This window comes from Hippoglossus hippoglossus, chromosome 11 (assembly GCF_009819705.1).
Source record: "Hippoglossus hippoglossus isolate fHipHip1 chromosome 11, fHipHip1.pri, whole genome shotgun sequence".
In the NCBI taxonomy this organism is placed as follows: domain Eukaryota; kingdom Metazoa; phylum Chordata; class Actinopteri; order Pleuronectiformes; family Pleuronectidae; genus Hippoglossus; species Hippoglossus hippoglossus.
Genome location: NC_047161.1, coordinates 18,850,114 through 18,877,543, shown reverse-complemented (window position 1 = coordinate 18,877,543; position 27,430 = coordinate 18,850,114). Strand labels below are relative to the sequence as shown.

Genomic DNA, 27,430 nt, shown 5'->3' with positions numbered 1-27,430 from the left:
TGAAAGAGCTGTTTATGCAATGGAAAACATCACTGTACGGATGAGGCCAAGTCCGAGCATGTGCCTTACACTTCAGTTTTTCAATTCATTTCCGGCTTTAATGATGTGCTTCTGTATTTTCTGACCATTAAAACAACAACAACCCCCCCCTGCCAACATAAACCCCACCACCCCCAGTTTCACAACCTAACTGGTCGCTCTAAAGACCCTGTTTTGTGTGATAATGGCAGAATGGAGAGAATGCAACCATTAGAGGGTTGGGTCACCTTCTCGGGCTGAGAGCCAGGCTGTTGTTGTCCTCCATCAGCTGAAGAGCCCCCCTCTCGCTGCTCTGGCACCGCTGCCCCATTATCTCTGGCGATCTGGGTGACCCGTGGCTGTTGTGTCATTTTCTCACCACAGGACTAATTGTACCAAATGGTGGCGGATGTTGAGGGAGTGGATGAGATGGACAGTCCATGGTGACCACCCAGTGCCAACCATTAGCTGTAATGTAGTTTAGAGCTGGAAACGTGGTTCAGTAGTTGAGGTATTAACAATGAGCCTGTGGTGATGTAACTGACCAATCATTTTTCTCGTTGGGTCTACGAGGAGTTTGTTGCCCACGTTTTTTTCCTGAAAGCAAATAAAGTTGACTAATATCCAGACATCTTCACATGCTTTACCTTTTAATAACACATTTGTATCTCTTCCCCTCCGTAGCTGGCTGTACTTTTGACGAGGACTCAGACCCGGGCTTGTGTGAATACCGACAGGGCCAAGACGACGACTTTGACTGGCAGCTCATCAGGACCTACAACTGGCCACACACGACCCCTGATCTTCTCCGAGGTAGGCTCCAATATATGTCACAGTTAAGGCTTTTAACCACAGCACTGGTAGCGCCCGAGACTGACCGTGCAGCTGTAGTCTATGTGCCGGTGACAGTGGCGTATGACGCACACATGCTGCAGGGGAGCAGCTCACTCCAGACCAGTTGTGGACTGTGTGTCACTGGACAGCTCTCATCTGTGAAAAGTAACCGGTGGAAGTGAACACATGCTCTGTAGTTGCTGTTTCTGCAGCAACATTTAGGATGCGAAGGCAACGCAGCACCTGCAGGGTTTCCACTGTGTTTATTTTGCAGAGGCAGTGCCCCGACGGCTAAAACTAAATCCTTGATGAAACACTGACGTGTATCACAAGGTGCGATTGGGAAGGATCCATTATCAAACGTTACAAATGGCTGAGTTAGTGCCCACTAAAGATGAGGGACATTTATTTGTACAGCAGCAAGGCAATTCACTGTGCTTTACATTAGACATAAAAAGCATAAAGACGAGAGATATAAAAGACAAGGCAGTTTAAAAAGACATATAAAATGGATTTAAAAGACTAGAAAAAAAACTGATAAAATTTAATGAAACATAAAACGATAAAGTCTAAAAGATTCAGCAGTGATACAGTGGAGTGTAAGTTATGGATAAATAGCTCCAGATCCTACAGATACATAGAGGAGTCTCTGTCTGCCTGTATTTCCAAATTCTCAGACTTTAGCCGATGCCGGAATAACAAATATAAGACCTGGTTTTGTAGGAAGCACAAAATAAGTTGGCTTCTGTATAAAACAAATAAAAATGGCTTTAAAATGTGCAGTAATCACATCAAATTACAGTCATAGCCCATGCCAACACTTCAGGGATCAAAAATACAAGTCTGCAGTCCGTTGTCAGCCTACATGGAGCTTTGACATGAGCCTCCTACAATAACAGTCAATCCACTTTCAGTTGTGTGACAGGAAAACCAATGCGTCCAGACGCTTGACTGTTTCAACAACTTGCGAGAGTAGTCGTCACTTGTAAGCCTGTCACACGGTCACGTGTCACTGTCCCACGGTGTCCATTACCCCGGCAACAGCAGAGTCGTCAAAGCTTTGAGGCATTTGGGTCAGTCCTGTTGACAATAGCTTTCAGAAGCTGCTAATCAGACAAGTACACAGACTCCACACAGTGGTTCAGGAGTGTGGACTTCTCTCTTTTTAAAAAATTCTCCACACAACTAGTTTTATAGATCTTTGTTGACAAAAACAAGTCAAACACCACAAATCCCTTCAAGGAGAGCTCAATTGAAGTCTGCGTCATTATACCAATTTGAATGTGCCTCAGAAATACCCTGTACCAATTTTTTCCTGCAGTGCACAATATCACATTTCAGCGGTTTAGGAAGCAGGTAATCATTGTCTTTTCCTGCCACCAGGAGGCTGAAGTGCCTCTGAACCGCACTAAACTTGCATCTTATGTTCCGTTATGGTTTTCAACATGTCTTTATGGTAATTTCTGTTGTTTTTTACTTGATTTACGCAGTGAATGTCATTTACTTGTAGTAAAGCTGCATTTCTCGTCTACAAGAAGAGTCATAAATTAAGTTTATTATTATTAGTTATTTTAATGCGACGACAAAAATGTGTCACATTCTCCGGTTTTAATCTCTGAACGTCAAAAATAGAATAGCAGCATGAAGAAGTAAATAAAAACTTTGAATAACAAACCCAATTGCTTGTGTTTGCCATCTGGGTTTCCTAATCCTCTCTTCTGAGGAGAAGCTGTCATGTGACGTGAGGATGATCACGTCTAAGTTTTTTGTCTTTTTTGATAGAAAAACTGTGTAAATTGTCAAATAACCTTCAACTTTCACAGTATTTTTGAACCACATGGAATGTGATGCTGGAATCATTTGTATATATATATGTTCACTTTGCAAATCTTCATTTTGAATCAGCCTTGTTGTTTTCTAATACCTCAGAATAGCCTTTACCTTATTACCAACCTGACCTGCTCTAAGTACAATAATCTTCAAGATGGGGTTTTCACATGAAGGTTTACTTTCCAATAAGCTCATCTGATGGACTGAGAGTCAATGTGCTGTTGTATTCTGCAGCCAGGTTCCTGAAGCAGGCATTTGGAAATAAATATTGTGAAAACGAAAACAAAGAAAAGGAAGCACTGGGTGTCTGGAGATATTTACCAGCTAGTCTAGAAATAGAGTTATAAACAATGCTGTTTGGGTACCAAACACAACACAGACACAATAACCCTCCAGTCTACTATAAAGCAGGCTTGCCGCAGCTTTTATGTGCTGTGCTGTTTTTCAGACGGTTCATTATGGGAGTGTTTGTGAGTGTTTGGAATAAAATAATGACACGTTTAATTAAAAGGACTGCACTGCAAACTGAATGGGACTGTTTGTGCAGCATTCTGTCAGTTTCCGGAGGGGAACTTCGAATCCACACCTCAAAACCAAAAAATCTTTTCAGACCGGTAAACGATAATTGTAATAATTGGTTTTGAATGAGGACGTGCCAGTGTTGTGAAAGATGTTTTTGACAAAGGTACGGATTTGTCCATTCAGTCACAAACTTGTATCCAGATTTATGACTCTGTATGACTTTGTTGAGACGCAGCAGAGACAGATCGCAGTCCAGCTTCCCCTCACCTAGCACAACAGTGCATCTCACATGCGTCTCAAGAGATGCATTTGTGATTGGATTTTGCCTCCCGACTCACTCATAATTTATAACTAACAAACGCTGACTGCTGCTGAACAGGAGGAAAAAACAAACTACACATTTGCTTGGCCATGCAGCTATTGAAAAGAGAAATGGTGGCTGTTGGGGATGTTGCCTGAGGGAGGCTCTGAACTTCATCACCTTGTGCCGAGTTGTTTGACAAATTGACTGTGTTTTGGGGTTTTGTCTTCCAATACAATATGCACAATACGAAGCTGACAGGGGGCATTCGTCTGTATTATAGTCCCTACACTTTTATTTAGCCTGCTTTCACAGCTTTATTGAGAGCCGTTCACTTATGAAAGAATTACCCAAGATGCCCTTTGGTGCAAAGAATATGATGGGAATGGATGTGCAGCAGAATGCTGGAGCCTTTTTGTCACAGAGGTCAGTCTCAACTCAAACTGAAGGTGACAGTAGGGCTGGCTAATAAAAGAATTATCAGGGATTATCACAATACAATGTTAATCAATAGCAATATAAGTCCAATATATATATATATATAAATGTATATATCTTGCTTATTTATTGTGCAAGTGGTATAACACTTAACTAATCTACTTCAGATTTGTTGAATGTTTTTCTGTTTATCAAGCTTTTGTCATTTAAAAGGGATTAAAACTACAACCTTCACTCAGGAGCCAAAATCTGTCTTTAGACTTAAGTGAAATAAATATTCTGACATTTATTGTAATAATTATCGATATCGACTGATAAGAAAACTTTAAATTTAAGTAATTGTTGCCCAGTCCAAGGTGACCAGATCTCTGCTGAACAGCTTGTGTAAGTGGCATCGTGTCAGCTCTTCAACCTGCAAATGGATCAAATGGCCGTGTTCAACAAAAAAAAAAGCATAGAGAAGTATTGCACAGCAATCCCTCAGCTCTACTGTTTTACAGCAACTCATTGTTTTTGGTTTAGGGAGCAGTTAGTGAACACAGTGGAACATTTAGCAGCTAAAGAGACAGATATTTCCCCCAACGAGATGGAGACCAACTCAGCACTCGTAATGAACAGTACTGTTGGGTTGTGTGAGCAGGATGTTCACACTAACCTGTATTATACTGTACATCAGTGTTGTCTTCACACTTTGTTCTGCTCCCACATGTGGCCATTTGTTTTCTTCCATTGGGACGGAAACACAAACTCTTAAAACCTTCCCAGCACCAAACAGCAGACTCACAAAGTTAGGAGAGGAGCCGGTCGGTGAACACAGAGGAGCGTTTAGCAGCTAAACAGACAGATATTTCCCTGGAGTTAAAAGTGTCAGGTAGCCAGAAACAGAATGCGACAAGAATGCTGATGTTGCTCCGCGTCTACAACAAGTGTAAATACACAACTCTTTGCTAACGTGTTCGCCATCACAACGTTTAAAGGTCGTGTCAGATGTTGTGTTTCAGTTGTTAACAAACATCTCTAGGTTTAAAGTCCATCGTATATTACGCAAAATATGATGAAAGAAATCACACGAAAACATATATTTAATATATATATATATGTATATAATCTACATGGATTATCAGAATAAGTGTTGATTAATTTTCTGCCAGCCAACTAATCTTTTCAGACTCTAAATGTAATTATATTCCACCCATCTGAGCTCGTCCGTCTCCTCCTCTCCATTAAGTAGAAAGTTTAGCACATGATGTAAGGAACACTGAAAACACGATCACTCAGTCTGCTGACTAACAGTGATACCACATGCACATTGCAGCACTGCGCTGCTGGTGAAATGTACCCACTCTCACTGGTAATCACAGCAGCCTCTTCCTCATATGTCTCGGAGTAAAGTGTGAACATGCTTTATATCCACTCTAGCTGAATGTTAATGGCTGCTGGAATGGACTTACAGCCTACGTCTGCATGCTCACCAGGTTTCCTCAGTGATTTATGCCAAACAATCTTATTACCTTGGACCCTGTTCCAGTCATCAGCCTCCTGACAGCTTGTTTTACCCACATTCAGTCCCTTGCTGCTTTTCTCTTTAAGTTTCTCATGCATCTACACAGGTGGCCTGCCTCCAATCTGCACAGACATTTGTCATATACGTTTATCGAAAATGGTTTTTTCTCTCGTAGGAATTGCTGTGCAGACGCACATCCGGGAGGGTTATAGGCTGCTGCATCGTGTAGACCGCTGCGATTCAAGAAGCTGACAGACGTCGGGGGTTTTCATAATTTATTCGCCGTTGTCAAGTGCTTGTTCCGCTGTTCCGGGCGCAGCTCCCCTGAGGGGGGCCGGGTATGTTAAGCAACTCCCTGGGATTGGTGGAGTCTAGCATGGGTCATTGCTGATTACACTTCCCGGTGGTCCTCGGGGGCCGGCAGTGCCACAAAGACCGCTTTTCATCTCTTTTTTTTTTTGTTGTTGTCCATTAGAGAAGGTCGATTTCAGGCGGGATGAGCACATGCTTGAATGACTTGAACGTTCCTCTCAGATGCTGCTGGATGAGAGGGGAAGGTTTGACATATGACGCTGCTGTGTGAGATCCCATCATCAGAGAAATGTGTCGTAGACCCTCTTATGGAGGTCATACATAAACCATAGGCTGTGTTAGGGACGAGTAGTTCTGGCTGCATAGACATTAGCTCCAATCGTCTGTCCCTTTGACATATTGAAGTGGGTGCAAACTTTAAAGTGTCCTTTAAACTTTAAAGTTGTTTTTGTATAGAGGGCCACTGTAGGTTAATTATTTTTAATTAATCCTGAAATAATAGACAGAATAACATTTTTAAGCAAAACTATAATTATATAAAATAAACAAAAAACATTATCTTATAACATAATAAATTCATCATAAAAAGGACTGAGGCTTGGTGGCAGTTTTCTGTCATCAGGAGCCCACTGAGACGCCATGGAAGCAATTTAACACAAATTCACAATCAATGCTCACAACATCATGCGTCCATCTTCAGTTCTTTGGAGGACGTTCACTGTTCCTGAAGTGACTTACCGCAATTCACAGGAACCTAATATCAACTTATATGTTCTTACCCGTGCACAGAATCTAGCGAGACAAATAATTGAACGCAGTCTTGCTTGTTAAGGTTTCATAGGAAAAAAGGGGTGGGAAAGTCTGTTCTCAGATTGCACGCATGTTTCTATATCTAACCTTGCATCAATGTGAAATTCAGGAAGTGCAATTGATTTGCTGTCAAGTTGTAAGAAAACACGACGTCTTCGTTAGAGCAGAAATATGACTTTACCCGTGAAGTCATCTTTATCTGTTATGTTTCCATACATCGCTGAAGAATAATCCATCTCCCCAAGCCACTGGTTCATCCGGCAGCTCAGGACCAACATTCAAGGTCAGAGTTTTCCAAGAGGACTCGAGAGGTAACACTGCAAATATACATTTTACCCAGAATTTTCCCAAGGGCTTTAAATTCTTTCTGAGGCGTTAAAGAGACTGCAATTGAGACAACAACTGAGTTTATTGGGCACCAGCAGCTCGATAGTATTGATCTGCGCCCACCAGCCAGTGGAATACCAATGACATGAAACATTGCAGCTAAAAAGGAACATGTTACGCCCTTCAGCTTTGCAGTTTTTTTAGATAGTGTTTCTTCTCAATCTTCCAGCCGGCTTATCGGCGTTGTGATGCAGGGTGTGAGGTGTCAAGGCTCAGTGTCTGGAGCTGTGCCGGGGAGCAGACATGATTGCTGTGCGTGATGGACAGTGCTGCTGCTGTTCTTTTGATGGTAAAACGGAACAGGTCCGTGCTAGATCACACAAAGAAGAGTCAGTGGCCGCTGAAGGAGATTTCATCAGAGTTAAATTAAATAAAATAAATTAAATTGAACCTCAGAGGACTCTTCAAAGAAAGAATGAATTCAATTCAAGTCAGTTTTACTATGGGGTGTTCCTTAGAGACCCTCTACCATCTCAGAGGCTTTGGTCTATAGAGACGCGAGGCGAGGATGGTGCATGAGGTGAAGGCGACGGGAACATCTGATGTGGCCCGCTCACTAACATGGTCATTGGCTGCAGTGGCTGAGACACGTGAATTTGTGTTTTCAAAATAAAGGTGGTTGGCAGTTAAACAGTGTAACTTCACCCCTACGTTTTACCAGCAGTGTCTCTTCCTGGAAAAAAATGCCTTGAACCCACACCCCCCACATACAGAAACACACACAACACACCAATTAGCTTATTAAAGATAAGTTATCTACATTCTCTAGCTATGAAATATGACTCCAGTAGCTGCACACACACAGTTTTTGACAGAATTGTCTTGTAAAGTAGAGTCTTCTAGCCTTCGGACCTTCCTGACGGCCAAAACCACGTCGTACCGAGGTTTTTGAACCGCCTGCGCTGTGCCGAGACAGCTGGGTCTAAACTCTGAGAGCACGGTGGTCCAGAGCCTTTCGAACCGGGAGCACATGCGTCTGTCTACGGTTCAAACGGTGTGTGTGTGTGTGTGTGTGTGTGTGTGTGTGTGTGTGTGTGTGTGTGTGTGTGTGTGTGTGTGTGTGTGTGTGTGTGTGTGTGTGTGTGTGTGTGTGTGTGTGTGTGTGTGTGTGTGTGTGTGTGTGTGTGTGTGTGTGTATAGAGGAGAGGAGAGGAGACGAGACGTCTCTGCGTGGTAGACGATGTGGTGGCTTTGGCCTTTCAGCATAGATTTGAAAATGAGCTCAGCTTTCCAGATACCCACTCACGAGAGGTGCCCGGTGGCGAGGGGCCACCCACCTTTGATTAGTGTTAACCTTTTAAATATATATAGATGTCATCACGTAAAGACATGAGTTTAACCCATATATTTACCAGCTTACATCTCCTCTATGACTTTGGTCGTCTGGTCGATATCAAACGTGTTCACATGAATAGCGTTCTTTGGCAGAACTGCTTTGAGTGTCTTTGCGCCTACTCCCTGGAACACATTACAAAGTGTCTTACAAAGGAATTCTTCAGTTCACCTTGGGGAATGTAAATCCATGGTTGATATACATTTAGCTTTATCTTCTGTATGCATGTGTTTTACTTGATTGGAATTGCTTTATGTTCTGTATTTTTATGCATCATATTTATATACTGTGTTAATGTATTCACTATATCTGTATACCTGTATTTTATTGTATCCTGTCACTCCTGAGGGCCTCCCTCAGTTATTCATTGAATACAGAAAAAGGTTAAATAAATGTTGATTTGTTAGTAAATGTGATATTAAAACCACCAATATACTATATTTTCCTCAAGGAACAGTCAGTCACAGTATTTGTAATTATTTAATTTAGTTTGGACAATGATTTTCAGTGTTAGAAAATCCAGCCACATGTGTAAAGTGCAATGTTTCCACTGCTCCACATTGACTTTGGAAGAGAGGCTATTCAAAGAGTCCTTTAAACAGCAGCACATTATTTAAGTGTTGGTATTTTTGCGGTTAGTTTAATGGTTGAATACATTTCAAATTCCAAAACAAATGCACTATTTATTTATTTTCCATATGCAGCTACTTAAAATGTGGGTGAAAACATGGATTTCGGTGCCGAGGAGATTATCAACCTATTCACATTTCAAAAGAGCAGCACAAGCACCATCACCAATGCCAAGTGACGACGTCTGCTTTTAGATTTCTTCAAAGCCCTCAGACCTGCCATTTCAAACAGAGACGGAATGCAAATGTCATGTGGCTCTCAGTAAAGAAGTCGTCATTACTGGCCGCTTCGGTCCAGCATAAATCAGCTTTGAGCCATTAATGCTGTTGCTGCACTCAAATGCACAAAGCTCGGCAAAGTGGAAGTAAATCAAAACCAAACTTGTGAGGCTCTTCCCCCTTGAAACGCCCCTCATGGGGTTTTAAACATGATGCTCATTTTCTAAGCACAGCTTCAAACATTCGACGGTGTCTTTCCTCCACCCTCCTGCCTGTCCCCAGTCCTGGTTTCCTCCTGAACGCTGCAGGTGCAGACTTTGGTGTGCCACGGCCCAGAGTAGAAAAACCAACTAGAAGCAGCAGAATGACTCTTTGCATTTAAATGGCACATTTAACAGAACAGAGAGCAGTTTCTCTTGATCTCATGACTTATTTAAATCGTCAGCAGTGGAGAGCGTGTTATTGACCGAGGTACAGTAAAGACTATATACTGCTGAAGGGCCTATTCAGGACCAATCATGTGCTTATACATTATCTTATCTACTGCGGAGGAAAACACAGCCATTAGCCCCTGTGACACTGTCCTCACTAGAATAACAACAGCTTTGATCATTTGTTCAGATGCCTATTAGGACCCATGTTTGCACAGACCTGACAAGCACCTCTTATGAAGCAGGGCTCTTAATTAATTGCAAAGCAAAACCTTTTTTGGGGATCAAGGTTGATGGGTTAATTTGAAGATACGCTTATTAGTTTTCTTTCCAAAAGTTAGATGACTGGAATAGATACGTCTCACTTGTTTCTAAACTTTCTGGAGAGAGGAAGCTGCTTTTCCTGCCTCGGGTCTTTCTGCGCTGTAAAGTGCAAAAAAACTCACGCGCCAGCTCACTGATCAACACGATCTATCACGTTTGTTTATTTCACACGTGAAAAGAAATGTAAGAACAAAGTTAATGCAGCAGTTTTATGTCTTTAAAGGAACTTGTGGGCAATTTTTTCTTTAAAAACTTTGTACACAGCTGTGCTCTTTCCTTTGGCTTCCAGTTCATGCCAAGTTGAGTTAATGGCCACCAGGCTCCATCTTCCTATTTAGTGCTCAGACATGTGCTATTGATCCTCTCATCTCATGCTCCGTGAAGGCGAAGCAGCTTATTTTCCAAGATGTCGAACTATTCCTTTATCTACATCAGCATTGGAAAACAAAACAAACCAAATGTCGTCTTTGAAACATTGTAAAGCTGCTGTCTGCGTTTTGGAAGAAGCTGGAAAAAACACAATTCTGCCTATATTGGGAGGCAATGATGAACAATGTCTTGTCATTCAGTTTGTAGGTTTTTTGGTGATCACCATTAGGGTTTGAAGAATTTGCAGGCAACCTGTCAGAGCTAGGCATTTGAAAATGTAGTCATGAAGATGCATCCTGTGTAATCCGAGTGTAAGGTTGGTCAAACAATGTAGTAATGTTGAAATAAGTGGTAATTAATATCTTCGTTGTATGGGCATAGAGGCGTAACATATAGCTGCTACAAAGTGAGACATTTCTCTTACAACACTCGCGTGCATTGGTTAAAATCTGGTATCTTAACTTTGGCAACAATTTATAAAGAGCGGCGATAGTCAGATTTTCTACTGCTCTTTCTACTTGCTTTTATTGAGGCAATACATGCTGCTTTTATGAACTTGGCATCCGATTTCAGTTGGCATGGGTGTCACAGACACCATCAGAGTTGATAATGTTGCTGACGATTCAGAGTAATACTGTGAATCTGGGCCCCAGTGTTTTTTTTTGTTTCTTTTTTTTTTAAGTAGTGACTCCTTTCAGTCATTGGTTCCTGTGAGGTTTTACATTTACTTCCTTTTATCGGAAAGTTACTGAGAGGACATCAACCATCTGTGTGTGTGTGTGTGTGTGTGTGTGTGTGTGTGTGTGTGTGTGTGTGTGTGTGTGTGTGTGTGTGTGTGTGTGTGTGTGTGTGTGTGTGTGTGTGTGTGTGTGTGTGTGTGTGTGTGTGTGTGTGTGTGTGTGTGTATCTTGGGGGAGACTGACTGAGCCTACTAAATACAGAAAGCAGACCACAGACAGACTCGAGAAATGAAAACCGTTTGGAAAATATATAGTGAAGGGGAAAAGGCGATGTGTCGTGGGGACAACAGATGTTTCTGCTCACAAGGGGAGATTCAGGATTGATAAGGTCGAAGGCGAGTGATGGAGCGTTTTCTACTTTTTAGGCGAAGTAACCAGAATTTTTCATGCGGAACTTTGACTGCCTGTTGCTTTCTTATCCTCTTGTGGCACATTGAATGATAAGGGCTCAGTACAAACAGTGAAATTGCACTTTGCTGTAGAAGAAGTCTGATGATAACAAAGCCATCGAAAAAGTTGTGTTCCTAAGGCTCAACCCTGGGTGCGCCACACATTGTGTGCATCAGCTCTCATCAAGGAGTAAATGCATGCTTTTATCCTCGTGAATCAACCAGCACGAGTACTATAGAAATGATGTCGACAGTGCTTGTTGATTGGCTTATTATGCAGCGAGACAGAGATGTGATCAGGCAGGCGCCATCTGATTCACTATTGTCTCTGGAGAAGTAACAGATAACAGACATTCATTTTAATCTTAAATAGTTGTTCCACCTATGTGCACTCTGACAGTTCTGCTTAGACCTTAGTCTCATCCGTGGGCTCAGTGGTTATTTTCTTTTCCCATCTTTTTTTTTTTTTTTTTTCATTCAACACCATGTCGTGTTCAATCATTGGCATTTTAAATCAACGTGCCAATTTTGTCCTCTCTACAAGGGGATCACTCAAGCTCAGCAGCATGTGTAATGATAATGTTACCATCCCTTTGTAATGAACATGACTGTAATGACAGGCCGGTGTGACACTGGTTACGTCAATAGCGCGACGGGCAGCAACATTTTGTCAGGACTTGGATATAGAGGCTATCTGACTCACCATGTTAAGGAAATAGAGTATGAAATATCCAAGATGTATGAAGGATGGTCAAAAAATATATCAACCATGGCTGACCCTCAATTTGTGTTCACTGAATGCAGCACCAGTAATGGTTAATAAGACCCTGCTGATATATGCAAATACATTTAGTTATATTGATTAAGTCAAACTGAACATGAACTCTTTTATTCTGGTCACCGTAGTAACGTGGATGATATGATGATACATACTAAATACATTACAGTATGTATTGGGCCATTGTGGCAAATGGTGCAAATCAACTAGCTAAATAGCATGCTATGTAGCTAACTACTCTGCTGACAAAATTTGCATTTGGTGGTTTGCTTTGAGTTTAGTCTTTTTCCGGTTGAAACAATGTGTTAGCTGGGTACAATAAAAGCTCTCTATGCTTTACAGGTAAGTTATCATTTGCATCTTATATTGTTTTTGAATATCTAGAAAGTAAAAACACATTATTGTGTCTCATAAACTGTTTATAAAGATGGACAACGTGACTGCTTCCCAAAAGTGAAGCCAAATCGTGTTAATTGCCACCTGGTGGCTGGCTGCGGAATAGGTCATAAATCCTGCCTCCTTAATGTTAATGCATGGGACATGAGCCAAAATAAAGAGTCAAAATACATGTCAAATATTTTTTTCTCAAAGATGTTTTCTGTCATAAGTATGTGTTAACATAGTGGTGTATGTTCAAGTGTTAATTTTCCCAGTAAGTTTGGTTTATTTAATCTGTAAAAACGGGCTTAAACATCATGATTGAGGCCTGAGACTGACTCCTTATTGGTCGAGCGCTTGTATTGGCAGGACCGTACTATCGCGGCTCCATCCCTCAATGCTACTGTGCAAAATCTGGCTTCAAATGTACAAGATGGCAGCGTTTGGATATTTTGGCTTCATTTCTGGACAGTATTAAATGTTACCTTCTATCAATTAGAATTAGATGCTAATGTGAATGAACGGTTTTCTAGCTTTACGGTTTGCTTGCATGTAGCAAAAGCATGCACACATTTTTTTCCGAATGTGTCATTGATTAAATAGTTTGAAATAAAGAAGAAATCAATCAGGTTTACAGCAATGACAGAAGTTCACTACAGTTGTCCATGTGCTAAAGCAACCACAATGGCTGCCCGCCAGCAGGCTACATTGAGTCTTACCTAAAATCCACTCCTTGTGACCTCAGAAAACTTTCCTTTTTGCTTCAGGTGGCAGTTTCAGTGCCTGCAAATGTGGCTCTTGAGCTCTGTGCTAACAAGCGGGTCAATCACGACGCCCTCTCTAAGCTCTCTCCAGTTTATGAAAGGCATTTAGAGTAGATTTGCATTATTTATTAGCTTTGCCTATGACCTTCAATGTCTGCTTGAGCTTTTAATACCTGGTATTATCAGCACGTTGCACTGCAAGTGAGTCTTCCTACAAACAGGTCCCATTGCTCCAAAACAGCCCCTGCTCTCTATTGCTACCACTGATTATTAAAAGGCTGCTCCTATCGTCTGTGTGGACTCCTCCCTCAGGTTTGGAAGGAGGCAAAGTGTCTGCACTTTGTACAATTTCTATTTTCTCAATGTTCGCACTGGACTGAGAAATGACAACTACATTAGTCTGAAAGTAGCAAAGAGACGTGCGTTGTGTTAAACGCTGCATATGGGGCCCTTGGAAACTGAGCTGTTACATTTCGTTTTTTAATAACTGGGATGCGACAGTCAAATATTCCATCAATTACATTTATATATATATATATTATATCAATCCATTATCTATCCGTGAGGGTCATAGCAGGAGCAGAGAATCAAACCACCAACCCAGACAACAGAGCCACCCTGCTCTACCACCTGAGCCTCGAATCCTTCCGTTATTACTTTAGGTTTTGAAATTAATACAATATTTAAGCTTCCATAATAAGGAAAAATAAATGACTATTCCTCTTGCCATTTCTCATAAATTTTTTAAAGTGAAATGGTTGGTGATTGTATTCCTTTCCCTTTCCACTAAAGCTGACCTCTGTTTCTACCTCTCTTCCTTAATTTGACTTTTTCTGCATTTTTCTTTCTTCTATTTTCTATCCATGTTTCTAAAGTCTCTGTCCCTTGCCCTTTGTTTTTCTCTGAATTTCATGTCTTCATCCCCTCTCTCCGTTTCCTCCTTTTCTACTGTCCCTCAGGTGCAGGCAGGCTATCTTTAGGACATATTTCCATATCCCCTTCATGCAAACATCTCATTGTCAGTGTAATTGATATATTATATATTATAGGTTCCAGAGTCAGGATGAGTCATTTGCATATAATGGGCTGATGACTGATGTAATAATGAAAGCCTAGAGCTCTGTGAAGGAAGGATGAGGCTTGTGAGAGACTAATGACCATTTAAATAATGCACAATAAGTGATATTTTCCAGCCAGATCAAAACCTCTGGAGCTCTGTAGCAAAAGAAGAACAGAGTCTGACTGAACTCCAGAACAAAGTCGAAATCCTTCAAAGAACTTTGTCGAGTCCTGAACTGCTTTAACTAGCACCTACTGAGACCACAGGGTCTCTGAACCCTGGTCCTGGGAGAGCAGACACAAACATTTTTAAACTAGCAAAACTGAGAGTTACTTTTTTTACCCAGACGTCCTCGGAAAAAAAATCAATCGCTGATGGTAATGAAGTTCTCTGTTGTAAACCCTGTGAACCCAAACATAATGGAAACTGCTGCAACACGTCTAATAGTCATAGTCTAATGCATTTGTGTTATTCAGCCAGTTAATGTTTTAACTATGACTACAGTTGGATATAAGATTATTTTTCACAATGGTTTTGATTTGAATAGGTTTTCATGATTCTAACAAAGCAGTGGTGCACCGTGTCAAGAAATCAGATAAAACCAATCTGATTAATACTTTGACAACATCACAATGTTCTAGGAAGTCAAGGTTGATGCTCCGTCTTGTTTTTATACAGACTTGTTTGACTCAGTGGACTCAGCGGCTCCGGCTCTGTGTGAACCAGCTGCCTCTGGCCTTTCAGCCGCAGCGCAGCATGTCTTTCTTTCACACAAGCATCACATTTCCTCAGACGCTCACTCTGCATATTTCTTATTTTAGGTGATGTATCAGATAGCATCCCTCACATGTCCAATGTCTGGCCATGAGCCCATCAGTGTTTCCCTGCCCCATAACACCTCATGGGGACACTTGCCACGTCCTTCTGGAGAGCATCGCCATCTCCCTGCTCGGATGTGAGAGGAGTCATTCCCTAGCTACTCCACAAACGCTGTTCTGATGTTGGTTTGTGTTCATGCTGACAAAAGAAAGAGAACTTGTGTATAGATACAGTCCAGGTCAATACATTTTGGTATACCGTTCAAATGTCATATTCCCAAAAGGGAGTGGTATTCAAAACAACATATTAATATCCCAGAACACCTAACATGTCATGTTCAACAGAACTCGACAGACATGCACATGAGACCATGGACCTACATCCACATATACAGCACGTATGGTGTATATGCTCACACATGTGCACGCATGTTTAAAGGTCAACCATTGCCAGCAAAAAAACATTTTATTTCTATATAAATATATGATATATATACTGTATATGATCTAAGCCTCCCTTCTTCAAGAGATTTGACAACTAGAAGAGCTTCTGCCCTCGTGGTCTTTCCTTTGGCCCCTTGAGATAGAGAGTAAGAGAGATAAAATAGTTAACAACAGGAACAACCAAAGGTTTAGTGTGGTGGCTTCCACTGTACTGCAAGAATTCTTCTCTGCAACAGTTAGGTCAGAAAGCTGGATTCTTTCTGATAGCATAGACATAGGTACTTGAGAATTATCATAGCATCCATAATAAGGGGCAGCATGGAATATCAATAATTTATGGGGATTAGGATTATTTGACTTGTGACCAAAAGGACTGTACTTGCGGGCATTCCTAAAATATGCATGTGAAAGTACCAATGTTACTTTGTGAACATATTCGACAAAGAGGAGATGGGGCTAATTTACTGAGATGTCTAAATACATATAAGTCCTATGTATACATCTTGGGTGAAGAGTTTGATGCTGAGGATTATTTGAAGCTTGTTTAATTTTATTCCAAATGGTTGTCCAAGCTAATTTGGCTGTTCTGTTGATATTCATTTACATTTGAACCATTTTCCACAGAAACACTCCAATAAGATTTTGTTTTGCCTTGCTCGTCAGTGCTTTTGAGCTCTGGGCCCTCAGTGGGATGCTCCAGAAGGTAGTCAGGTTCATTCTGTGTCGGTGAATCTACTCGGTGAGAAGGCCATCTCAAGGACATGGTGAACAACTCTGAAAATGTTATTTATTTCTTTGGTTTTCATAGGGTAAGTAAGGTCTTGAAAGTCTTCAAACCCACTGATTTGATGTGATTTTTAGGAAAACTTCAATTAACTCCTATTGTGTTCTAATGCCTGAGTCGTCTGCAGCAGCACACCCACCCCCTACAACCATTACAAACAGCCGTTACACTTTGCCACCGAAATGTTGGAATGATTTATTGACGTGAATGCTCAGCTCGTCAGGGGGTTTAATTACTATGGAGCTGGTAATATTGTTGAGCTAAGACATTCTCTTCCCTCTCTTCTCTTGCCTTTTTTGTGTGGAGCAGCGAACACAGAAAACTGTAATTAGTTTGTAGTCCTTGTCCAAAAATATGCAGCAGGAGCAGACTCGATATGTTTTTGCAGTCAGAGCACAGGGCTGCAGCGTTTCAACTTAGTCAGCTCATGTCTCTTCTGCTAATATTGAATCTCTGTTGAATTGATCATGTTAAGACAAGCAGCATACGCCTGTATGTCTTCTTGAACACATATTGCATAAACCGAAAAAAGAACAGTATTGGCAGATACATATATCCAAACCAGTATAATCGTACTGCCCTATTTTTTAATGGCTGTAACATTCTTCCTCCACACTCCTTTGTTGTGATAGCGTGCTGTGAGTGATGAATCCCGGCGTGTGAGCCTTAGTATTTCCTACTACTCCATTTCCTTTCAGCTCATGTGTTACATATCAGTTGCCCCTGTGGTTGCCTGACTCTCTTAATTCTCGTCTCCCTGTCTGCGGCTCGCGGCTCTCTTTTTGGCTGCAGGTTGTTGTTGTTGCCTATGCAGCAGCGGCAGCAGCAGCAGCGGTGGCGCTCTTTTTCCCTCCAAGTGACAGATAAAAGTCCGGTTGACACAGAGGGATGACACGGGGGGGTTATCGAACGCAGAACAGGCAGCCCACTTCCCCATGGTTAGCTTTTCCACATGGGTAATTGGCTTCTTCTTCTTTTTCTTTGTCGTCTATATCGCCGTCGTCTTCCTTTCCGCCAACTGATGAGTACTTGACGCTATCTCTCCTTTTTCTTTCATTCTCACTGGATCTTTTTTTCCCCCCACATCCCAGCTACAGTAAAATTGAAAGTTTGTAGGATTAAAATTTAAATTGCTGCTGCTAAACATCCTCGCTCTGCTTGGTGTTTGAAGACGCTGGAGCGACTTGGGAAATGAGAGCTGGGACTGGAGGCTGGTGGAGATGATGATGATGTCAAAAGGAAATATTTTCACTCTCAGCCACTCGCATCCGAATCTGAAAGCTCTGTCTGGGGATGGAAAGACATCATTATCTCCCCTTTAAACCTGTTGAAGCGCTGCCAAAATGTTAGCTTTGCGCTGCCCAGTTGGTGACCTTCTACTGTTCTGTATTGACTGCACTGTAAATATAGTGGCCAGACATTTCATTCAGCTTCCCAGCTCAACAATCCTTTTTTATCTCCTTCTATTTGGATACTGTTACATCTTAATGCAAAATACTTCCCTCATGTTTAACTCTTGCTGTTTTAACGTGTATTACTACAGCACTAATTCAGATTGTTCAACAACAGAGACATGATATTCATCCCTATCAGTTGCTCCTTTGTTTCTTCTCTCACAGAACATTGTCCTTATTCGTTAATTATCTCTTTAGTTCATTCATGATAGCTTATTTGTTGCGATCTAAACACTTAAAGTAAATTGTACATTCTGGGGGGGGTTTAAGCCAATTGTCACTTTTTCACCCGTGCCACCAGCAAACTGCAGTATTTTCTAGAAAGCTGCACGGTTCAACCCGCAGGTCCCGGGTTACTAATATAGAACTTGCATGCAGTCTTGTGACAGCTTGGCAGTTTCCTCTGATTTCTGTCTTTGGACTTGTTTACCTGCTTGTCTTTGAATTACCACACAGCTCCCAGAGTGCCTTTTAAAGTCAAGCTAACAACTCGGAGTGATGCTGGGAGGTGCACCCTTGGGTACCTTATGGTTCCTCTGCAGCGCTTCAGCAGTGGACAGGGGTTGTCTCGGCTTTCCCCTGACACATCTTTAAGCTGAGATGAACCGACTTGCTCTCCTGGAAGAGGAGCGAGCGAGAAAGCGAGGGAATCTACACTTGGCAGGCCTAATCCAGACTTCAGGATGTGCTGTTCCAGGCTGCTGTCTAACCGGGGGCTGCAACTCCCACAGAGAAGAAGAACGCAAGACTTTGATTGGACCACCCACACTGTTGCAATGATTTGGCCAGAGCTGCAGGCTCGGTTGTATCATAGTTTTTGCTGTGCACTTTTTACTGTAGGCCAGAGTGAAACAACGAATAGAGGGTTCTGACCTTGGGAATCGCCTTGGGCTTAGTTAAGCGTAAACCTTTGCTTTTCTGCACACTCAACGGGAACAAAGAGATGCTGCAAAAAGCAGCCGCAAAATTGTACACATAAAATCAGTGGACTGGCACACCACTTCAGTATGTGTTTGAGATGGTCAATAAAAACCTCCAGATCTAGGAAAAGAAGTTAGGTCTGTGTTTTTATTTCTTCACAATAGCTTGGATGACTCTTAGCTGGTCAATTTGTTCTGAATAGTTTTATTTGGATGTGGAACAATCCCCCTTACTTAGACCGTGCTGGAGTTGGTAGATTGCTCTTCAGGGGCGGCTGTGGCTGAGGGGGTCCTTTCACCAGAAGGTCGGCGGTTCCATCCCAGCCTCTCCCGTCTGCATGCCAAAGTGTCCTTGGGCATTATACTGAACACCGAATTGCCCCTCATGGAAAAAAGTGCTGCCCATAGATGCACTGTATGAATGTGCGTGTGAATGGGTGAATGGCAGTACAGCGCTTTGAGTGGTCATCAATACAGACCATTTACCAATACAGACCATTCGGTATTCTCTAGAGTTAGATTAGAAACTCCCCAACCATCAGAAAGGGAGAAGACTTCCACAGCGATGGCCTGGGGAGATAAAGAGACTTTATTTCCCCAAACAGGCAGAAAATTAATTGGACGAGAGGGGCTGTAATCCTGTGTTTCATCGTCCGTAACCACCCTCGTCTTGGGACTGCAGAACCTAAGCACTTCAAAGCCTGGCTGAAAAGACCTGACACAGACTGAGAGAAATCCACATCTCAACAATGCATCGCCTCCACCCTATACTTCCTCTCTTTTGGTACAGAGGTCTTGCTCTATCTCCCTTCCCTTTCTCTGCGTCACACTAAAATACTATAAAGATAGAGGAAATGAGAGCGATAGAGTAATTAAAAGTCAGGAAAGTTTATCTCGGCACTGCATGCCAAATTAGTTTTTAGAGTCATTTTTGCCTTCGAGTGGTCTTTGAATCCTACATTAGCCATATCTCTAAGTTGTAATGAATGAGTATAACATTTTTGCAGGTCCTCATTTCGCTTTGTTCTACACCCAAATCTAATTGGGGCGAGGGCCCTGTAAGACCACAAAAGTGTGTGGGGTGCGGGTGGTGGGAGCCTTTATCATGCCTCTTCTGTGACAATGTTAAAAGTGGGATCTCAGCAGCCGTGATGACGATGAACATGTTGATGTTCTGACCCGCGACCCATTCAACTGTGAAGTTATGTGACCAGTTGTGACAAACAGACTGACAGAAACCTGCCAAAGTTCCTCTGTGGTAGTTCCCGCTCCACCACATGTTGCCATGATGATACACACACCTAATCACTCGGTGAAAACACCAGTCTCAGTGTTGGTGCTGGTAAAAAAAGGCACTGTTTAGTGGAGTAATCTTTGGATGCATTCAAATATCTGGTTTGGATGGTCAGCGCTCTCTTATTTAATGGATACGAAGCACTTTGAAGGGGCCTTGTTTCATCTTTGCAAGGATTTTATCATGAGGCTCTGTTTGAAGTTGTAGTGGAATGAAAGTGGTCACAATTCAGCAGCACGAGAACATGAGGCCACTGCTGACTTCAGTTCAATAACATCAATATTTCTCTTTGGAAGCCAAACCTTTGATTGTACTTGAATCAAATTTCTCTCAATGACATGTCATCCTAACATGTCCACATGAACAATGTTGCTACTAAGAAAGAGGAGGAGAAGCCTGCTGTCACAGCTCCATCTGACTTCATTTAACCGTCTTCTCAAACGCTCCAAAAAGTCTGCGTCTCACGGACGTCTTTGTCTTGACGCGATAAACTCAACAAATGGAACACTTGTAGTTTCTCTTTCAAGGCATCCGAGTTGTGGCACATTGGGTCTGCGTGCGAGAAGTGTTGAAAACACAATTTTCCTTTTCCACCTTCTCGATCACTTGGATTGTCAGTTTTTAATCGTGGCTAAATTACTGTTTTACTTTGGCAGTTCTTTTGTTGGCACTTTGAAAAAAACAAAAAAACATCACTTTTGAGAACTGCAGCTTCTCTTGTCAAATGAAAAGAGATGAGTTCCCAAGGCAAGCTATTAACAAAGCATCTGTTCTGAGAACTGCGCGATCAAAACAAATTGAAGGAGGGGATTGTCAGTCTTAATGCTGTGTAGATGATGAAGCACAGTTTGCGCCACAGCAGCACCATTGACATGAAGGACATTTTAAGGTTTAAAAGCACCCTGCAACTTCATGGAACTTCATTGACTGAAAATTCAATCTCCGGCAGGTTGTCTATCTGTTGTGCTAATCCCAAAGGTCAAGTGTTTTTCGTGCGCCCTTATACTGTGTGCATTTAAAGAAGTGGGCAGGAGTAGTAAAGTAACAACTAAAACCAGTCCTCAGAATCTTGAACTGATCGTCTCTACTCTCCAAATCTTCCGTCTCTGGGAGATTGAAATCGGCCCACATTTGTTTTCCTTCTCAGCTCCGGCCGTGGCAGCGTTTTTTCATCCCAGCATTTTGAGCTTTGTCACTGTTCAGGGCGCCGAACGTGCCCGTGATTAATAGTCTATAATGCACCAAGCCTATAGAATGTCCCCCTTCGGCACACACTCATAAATAAAAAGGAAATGAAAAACTAATGCATGTAGGTAGCAAGTGAATGGATAGGTTTCTTCGTGAGGAAAAATAAAACAAGATCCCGATGGCCTGGATTGCACCACTACAAATGTCAAACTAAAACAAATAAACAAATCAATACATGAAATAGAGATACAGTGGTCCTCGGGACGTTAGACAAATCGGCTCTGAAAGAGCAAGATCCAAAGGTTGGAGTGATTCTTTTTTTTTTTATGTATTCACCTAAATGCTGTTTTGATGTACTGTAGCTCTATTGTCTCAATTTTATATAATTGACAGATGACAAAGTACTGCTCACCTATGTAAATCAGCAGCCTATGGAAATTCAATAAATGGGTACACATTCTGGAAACGTTGTATCACAGTAGTTGCCCACAACAGGGGACTGAATTGTGATTGATTGGAGGCCATGGTCTGGTCTGGATGACCCAGGGCACCTTGGGGCAAAAAGGAGTTGTTCTTATTCGGCCTTCAATACAAGTTACTTTAATCATATTTTGATTAAAATATGATTAATTATATTTTGCTAATTTATTCAAGAACATGCTCCATGTACAACTTTTATCAACTTTGATATTGAAACACACTATCAAACGTGTACCAATTTTCAAGCTAAGTTACCCTATCAAATAACTTCATCTTTATCACTGAACTTAAAGGAACACTTTTGGCACACAAAAGCTGCTGTGCTTGTGTTTCACAGTCGCTGTGTGACTGTGTATGCATTACTTTTTATTTCCCTCCTCCCACTCATTCTGCTGTTGAGGCGTTGTGCTTGTTTTTAGACCTTGTCGGGTGTCAACAAAACTCGAGTGGGATGTTATGAGAAAGTGTCTTCTCGCCAACAGGATCTCATTATTTCCAAGGTGCCCTGGTTCTTCAGTAGCAGGAACAGCGGCAGGTTCTGTGCGTTGCAGGGGACAGAGGGAAATACCATAGCGAGTGTTCCCAGAATCCACTGAAGGCGCATCCAAACATTTTTCATGCTCGAGTTAAAGCTGCACTTGAGGGACTGCTTTTAGGTGAAAAGAAACACACAACTATGTTCAGCTTATAGTTTTCGTAGGTTTTTGGTCAAAGAAGCTTCAAAAGGGTAAAAGACAAACGGAAATTCGAGCTCGTCTTTGAAACACCAGTGTTTTCTGACAGTTGAGGTAACCTGGCTGAACCCGAGTGGCAGAGGTGGGTAGAGATTGAAAAATTGAGCAAACTGAAGTCAGAGATGAGAAGAAGGGGGAACAAAGTGAGATGAGATCATGCGACAGTTTATTATGCAGATGAGGAGAGTCAGCGTCTCCTAAACTGTCTGAGCGTTTCCTAATTCATCACTGTCGCTCTCGGTGTGTGTGTCTGTAACTTACGGTACAGCGGAGCATCTGCGTGGCAGCGACCGGCGCTGATTGATCACCTCTCTGCAGACTACAGGGGCACTCTCTCTGGGGCTGTGCCTCGCTCGTGGGTGCCTCAGAGCCTTGATTAAGGCACAGACGACCCCAGAAATGAGTGCCGCTGGAGGGTTCATCCTCTTAGACATTGTTCTACCTCTTTCGCTCTCTCTCTCTTACTCTCACTGGGTTGCCTCACTTTAGATTAATGCGCCCGCCGCCCTCGTTCACCCATCTGCTCAATTTGTCTTCTCCCTTTATCCTCCAATTTTCTCTTGTTCAGCCTCTTTGGCATCTTTTCCCATGTGACTTCCCTTTGTCTTTTTTACTCACATCTTGGTTTTTCTTCCGTTTAGTCTTTCCATCCGCTCATGACTTTCTCTCTACCAGCTTTTTTTTGAAGTTACAAGCTTCACAACTTTCTCACTGAGTAGATGCAGAGAGAGCCGTGCCTCGTGCTCTCAGGATATAACTGGCAAATCTCTTTTTGATGGGAAGCAGTTTGTCCAACAAGTTGTAAGATCTGTCACTCGGTCCAGTTTTGAAAAATGTTGTTAAAGTTGTTCGATAATAAAAACCTGTTTGTGCTAATTCACTTTGAGAGAGCAACTGTCGATGGAGAAACCCCCAAAGCTCTCAGTCTACCAATGGTGTAACTTAATTCCAAATTTAACTCTATCACTCACTCAGTTGGACATATGGGGATGCAGCATTGTTGCGACATTGTTTTCTCACTGATGTGGAAGCCTAACAAATTGGGAAAAAAAACTACTCTGGAAAAAAGAAATCTTGAAAGTGCCACACAAGTTAAATGTTGGGCTACAACTGACATCTGTTAAACCTTCCAAACAATTATGATTATCAATAAAATCAAGACTAAAACCATCACAGATCAAACTCTATAAGCTATTTTTCAAACTTTATACCTCACTTGGGGGAAAAAAAGCAGCCCATGCTTTGATAAATTACTAGACAGTTATTCATGAGCTAATCCAGCTAGGACAGACTTTTTCAGTCAGTCTTCTTGAACTTCTGGTTCGGCTTCTCCATAGCAGTGGCCTGACTCATCAAGTATTCTGATCTTAGCTGTAGGGCTTGTTACAGAGAGAGACTGCATGTCCTGCCACAGCGCCTATAGGTTTCACACTAAGGCTTACGAGCAGAGTAGTCAGAATATTCAGCAGTGTGTGTGGCTGTAAGAGCAGATGAACCTTTGCTCCAGTTGCTCTTTTAGTTTGACCGCAGCCTCTGCAGCAGAACCGCTAATATTAGAATAAGAAAAGTTCCTGTTACAAAAACAAGTAATTGCTCCTGTTGGTTTAGTTGTTGCCAGAGTATCTCATGTGTAACAGTGAGTGCTTGAGCGTCACTCAGTCAGAGGTACAAGACTGCACATTGATTGATCGACTGACTGCCATTAAGGAGTGGCGGGTGACAAGTTCCTCTGTGACAGCTGACAAAATAATGCCACTAAAGGGTCACCGTGTTTCAAATTGTATTGGTCATAGGTTTACGGGTAAATCCATACTTTAACCCCAAAAAGCCACAGTTATTTTTGACTTTGACAACTGATGGGCAACACCTGTCTCTGAGTGGGGACTAGTTTTAAACGATAGAGCGCTGTGGAGCAGAGGTTTTCTTCCTGTGAATCCGTGCAGACGTACCCCTCAAAGTCCAAACTGATTTAACAGAACACACCATTAAAACCTGATATGGGACTTTTGCTTAAGTTTTCTCTCCTCCCTCCTCCTCTTTTCTCCTTCATTTCCATCTCTGGTGGGCTGCTGGCTCTGGAATGCAGCGGCTGTTGGCTGCAAATGTGTCTTCCATTCGAATGGAGCGTTCCCCAGGAATGTCACCGGCTCGAGTCACATATACGGCTGCTATTGCATCCCATAGGCATTACATTATTTATCTTCCCAGCTGACACCTATCACCCGTAGTGACTGCTCCGCAGCCCTGCTGACATCCCTGCTGTCACCCCACTGCCGCAGCCCATTTGCCCCGCATCAACATCCCCAGAGCCTCAGGGGACTGAGACTTGCACCCCCCCCAACCTCCTTTCCCCGGAAGAACGTTAGAAAGTGTGGCTGAGGGAGAAATATAACTGTTCTTGCTCCTCAATCCATCAGTAAACTACAACAAAGAAAGTCAGCGCCGCTTTAAATGTGCAATTTGAGAAAGTTGATGAGCCTCCTAGAGAACTTCAAAAGGTTATTTGGAAAAGTGCCAGAGTCTCAAGTACATTAGTTACAGTACTAGCATGCAGTTCTGCATAACAAACACTGTCTGACCTTGATCCGAAATGAATGCACTTGCCACATAACCACGCACACAAACACAGGTCAAAGGGCAGTGGTGTATTGTTCCTTGTGGCTTTTCCTGCACTGTCTCTCTGAGGGTTTTCCACCCCCCCCCCCCTCCTGTCATGGATTAATTGGATTTTTGACCCAGTTCCAGTTTGCTCCCCTCCTTCTCCTCGTGCTCCGCTTGGGTGCTGACATGAGATGGTGTAAAATGCTTGTGTGTGGGTCATCAAATGTGTGTGGAGGATTTAGTGCAGTCGCCGGCTGCCTCGTTTCCAGTCTGTTGGGACGCTTTGTCTCCCGGCCGCCCTCCTCGTCACTCCCCCCATAGGAGGGCAGCAGCCAGCGAACAAAAGCCGGACTCCCCGTTTGAATGCCACCATGCACGCACGCACGCACGCACACACATGCACACACACACAAATCCCCCCTCCTTCCCCTCTCAATTCCAGCCACTTGCTGCCTTGTCACAACTATAACAGCCAGTGTCACTACCACTGCCGTTGTTCCCCTGGCATTTTGGGACCACGCTAGGGGGCTGCTGCCGTTGAGTTCATCTGTAGTGCACTGCACAGAGAGCCAGTAAAGGAGAGGGAGACAAGGAATTATCCGGCCTGTATTTGAAAACTGGTGTCTCTCTCTTTTATTTGTTATTCTACCTCTGCCGCCCTAAATCAAGCCCCGGCTCTTTGTAATAAAACTGATCAGAGGGCTGTCGTGGGATGCCTGCGCGGGTTTTTGTGTGGGTGATCGTGCATTATTGTGGAAAGGTCCTTTTCTTGTCTGCAGTTAGTCATTCTCTCTGGGGCAAATTTCACAATGGAGTGCGTGACCTTGCGACGAACACGCTTCGGTCTCCTCTTTTGCAGGGAAAAAAAGTAATGAATGTAATTGCCGCAACTTTGTGTGGATATTTCCCCGTGGGTTTCCGGACGGATTTTTCATCTTGGTTTGCTTGTAATTACAGACCTGAGGGCTGCAGCGCGTGCAGGGTCAGATTCTGCAGTCCCTTTATGGACATTTGTCTGCTCTCCCACCGTGATTTGTAGTCAGTCGGACGGCTCTGCTCCCACCGTTAGCAAAATCCAAGGATTAAGAGTTTTGCTCATAAATGTCAAATGATAGATTTGAGAACATTGTGCTTTCCCCTCCAACTTCAGCCAAGATGCTTATTATGCTGATTTATTACTATTGATTTCAATTTCCAAGGCTTTGTTTGCTGGAAGCTGTACCATTAAAACTGCAGCCACGCAGGATATGAATCAAGATCCCTGAGGTTACAAACGGCTTTCAATTGTGTCTTGCAGAGGAATGACTTTTGAATGAGCAACATTGTGTGTGGGTTCGCATGTGAATGCCGGATTTTTGTTTGGCTCGTTTGAATCCCGCACCCCGGCTATTGGCTGGTTTTGTGTCTCCTTGCAGCCAATGGGTTTGAAGCGTGGGTGATTTCGAATCACTCACAGCCACGGCGTTGTGTGTGGTACGTTAAGCCGTTACTCCCTTTGCCTGAGTCCCAAAGGGGTTTGAAAGGCCCCTTGTCAGTTAACGGTTTTCCTTTCAATGACACATTTAAAATTTAAAACGCCCTGCTTCTTTATCCAACAGGGGGCCATGTGTTTTGGGATTTGGGACACATGCAGGCTCATTTGAAGGGCCTTTGTGAATGTTGAAGGCCAGCATTAGTGTGCCCCCTAGTGCCAGTCTGAAGCCCCCAACCATGTCTAATAACAGACTGAGGACAATTTTTTATTTTTTATTAAAACACATACATTTATCTTGTTATCTGAACTTTTTCTTATCTGATGTTTTGAAGTTAAGACTCTGTCAAGTCAGGTTTAAAGGGGTCTCGGGGATGTAAAAAGTGGATCATCATCCTGTAAAGTTGTGCCACCTCTAATATAATACAAAGATTATAACTGTTTCATTTTGCACATGTTGTAGAAGTAATTATTACTTTTATAGTTATTATTATTTTACTGGGTTTCAGCTGGGGTTGGGTATCATTTGAATATTATTCATTTGTGTTATCGATTCACTGTTCTGATTCCAAAATGGTTAAAAAAAATATTGCAAAATATCTTTTTTAAGTGTCAATTTGCTAAGAATTTACACTGAAGAACATTCACCATGTAAAAAACCTTTGGTTGCTTGTCAGCGACAGGATTTACTTTTGACTTCTTGTGAACCTGGCACAAAATGGTCTTGACCCATTCAACATCTCAGAGCTCCTTCCCCACACTGTAAGAACACTGAGGTCATCTGAGCAGCGACTGCTGTCTGTCACCAGATCAAGGACTGTGTTTTATGGGGACCTTCTCCATCACTGCCCCAAAATGCTGGCACTCCTCCC

The 27,430-nt window shown here is 42.5% G+C and overlaps 1 protein-coding gene across 4 annotated transcripts in view; it reads left to right on the top strand.

Annotated features, from left to right (window-relative positions):
• The window catches only part of ptprua (protein tyrosine phosphatase receptor type Ua), a 195,975-nt gene that overhangs the window by 53,578 nt on the left and 114,967 nt on the right, over positions 1-27,430 (top strand). For all 4 annotated transcript variants that reach the window (XM_034599998.1, XM_034599997.1, XM_034599996.1 and 1 more), the window contains exon 2: positions 703-831. In XM_034599998.1, the coding sequence (XP_034455889.1) occupies positions 703-831 (129 nt within the window). The remainder of the gene's footprint in view (positions 1-702; positions 832-27,430) is intronic.